Source organism: Sinocyclocheilus rhinocerous, unplaced genomic scaffold, assembly GCF_001515625.1.
Source record: "Sinocyclocheilus rhinocerous isolate Xijiao unplaced genomic scaffold, SAMN03320098_v1.1 scaffold27257, whole genome shotgun sequence".
Taxonomy (NCBI): Eukaryota; Metazoa; Chordata; class Actinopteri; order Cypriniformes; family Cyprinidae; genus Sinocyclocheilus; species Sinocyclocheilus rhinocerous.
The window spans coordinates 277-1705 of record NW_015662417.1 but is presented as its reverse complement, the minus strand read 5'-3'; the positions used below and the strand labels follow the sequence as shown (position 1 = coordinate 1705).

At 36.4% G+C, this 1429-nt stretch overlaps 1 protein-coding gene across 1 annotated transcript in view; it reads left to right on the top strand.

The window, feature by feature from the left end:
• Positions 1 to 958: 958 nt before the first annotated feature.
• LOC107728054 (zinc finger protein 678-like) overlaps positions 959 to 1429 on the top strand; it is a gene marked incomplete at both ends in the record, with an annotated part of 723 nt that continues 252 nt past the window's right edge. The window contains one exon of the mRNA XM_016538114.1: positions 959 to 1426. Coding sequence (XP_016393600.1) covers positions 959 to 1426 — 468 coding nt within the window. The remainder of the gene's footprint in view (positions 1427 to 1429) is intronic.

The window sequence follows — 1429 nt, the reverse complement described above, 5'->3', positions numbered from 1 at the left end:
AGATCGTCCATCCTTTGAGTGAGAGTGTAACGTTACAGGTCAGCCAATCTGGTTTCGTGGTTAAAGTTAACCTTTTCTCGACATGTTTCCGTGTTGTTGCTCAGCAATGGCATGGACGCAATGTTTTCTGGGGGTTTGGCAAAAGGAGAGTGGGACGGTGGGCGGTGCACGGGGTGGTGACTGAGTAGTTCTGATGTCACCTTTTTACGGAAGTCACAACAAATATATATTCTTAACGATATCAAAACCTAAAATAAAACTCCAGAAAGGTGTAAAATATGTGACAATGTACAATTTTCATCTGCTCAAGCAGAACGTTGATGCCATCTTGCCATCAAACCCAAACTTTTCTTCACTTTGTGACTGAATTGCACATCAATTATAATTACTGAAGTTTTCGGTCAGTTCTTTATAATATTATAAAAGAATAATGGTACATTTAGTAAGAGTAGAATATATTAATTTTCTATATGAAAATTAGATATTGCACATTACTGATGTTACTAAAAGTAAATTTTGTACGCTTCCCATCTCAATGTCAGTGTTCTACTGTCAAATGTGTATTACCAAGAAATAAACATGTAATATTATTAGTAACTCCGGCTTATTAATAAAAAACAGTAATATTATTAGTAACTCCGGCTTATTAATAAAAAACAGTAGTAATTTCATTATTATATTATCTTTATTTTTATACCTCACACACCAGCCCCAGCGCTACCAAATCTGCTTCTGGTGCCAGCATCTGTAAAAGTTAGTGGTGCTGCTCTCAAATGTTAGTGTGGAGCACTGCACTGTTACATCAGGGTTCGCTCACATTTTTACTTTTATTTCAGAGTTGATTGAAGAAAAAGATAAGAATGAAGAATCAAGTGAAGTTGAGGAGAAAAATCATGTCAAAATTGGAGAAAAATCTTGGAGTTGCTCTCAAACCAAACAGAAAGATTTAAAGAAAAGAAGAGCCAAGAAATCTTTCACCTGCACTCCGTGTGGAAAGAGTTTGACAAGCAAAACAAGTCTTGAGTGTCACATGATAGTTCATACTGGAGAGAAATGTGGGAAGAGTTTCATACAATCAGCAAACCTTAATGATCACATGAACAGCCACACTGGAGAAAAGCTGCATGCATGTGATCAATGCGGGAAAATGTTTATATGGGCTTCAGTTCTGAAAAAACACTTGAAAGTTAATTCAAAGGAGAAGCCACCTTCATGTAATTTATGTGGTAACAGTTTTGTGCGTCTACAGAATTTGAAAGTAGGTCAGAAAATACACACAGCTGTGGGAGAGTACATGTGCTTTGAGTGTGAAAAAACTTTTATTTCAGTTGAACATTTGAAACAGCACGAGAGGATTCACTCTGGAGAAAAACCTTATAAGTGTTCACACTGTGGCAAGAAATTCAGTCGGTCAACACATCTGAAAACA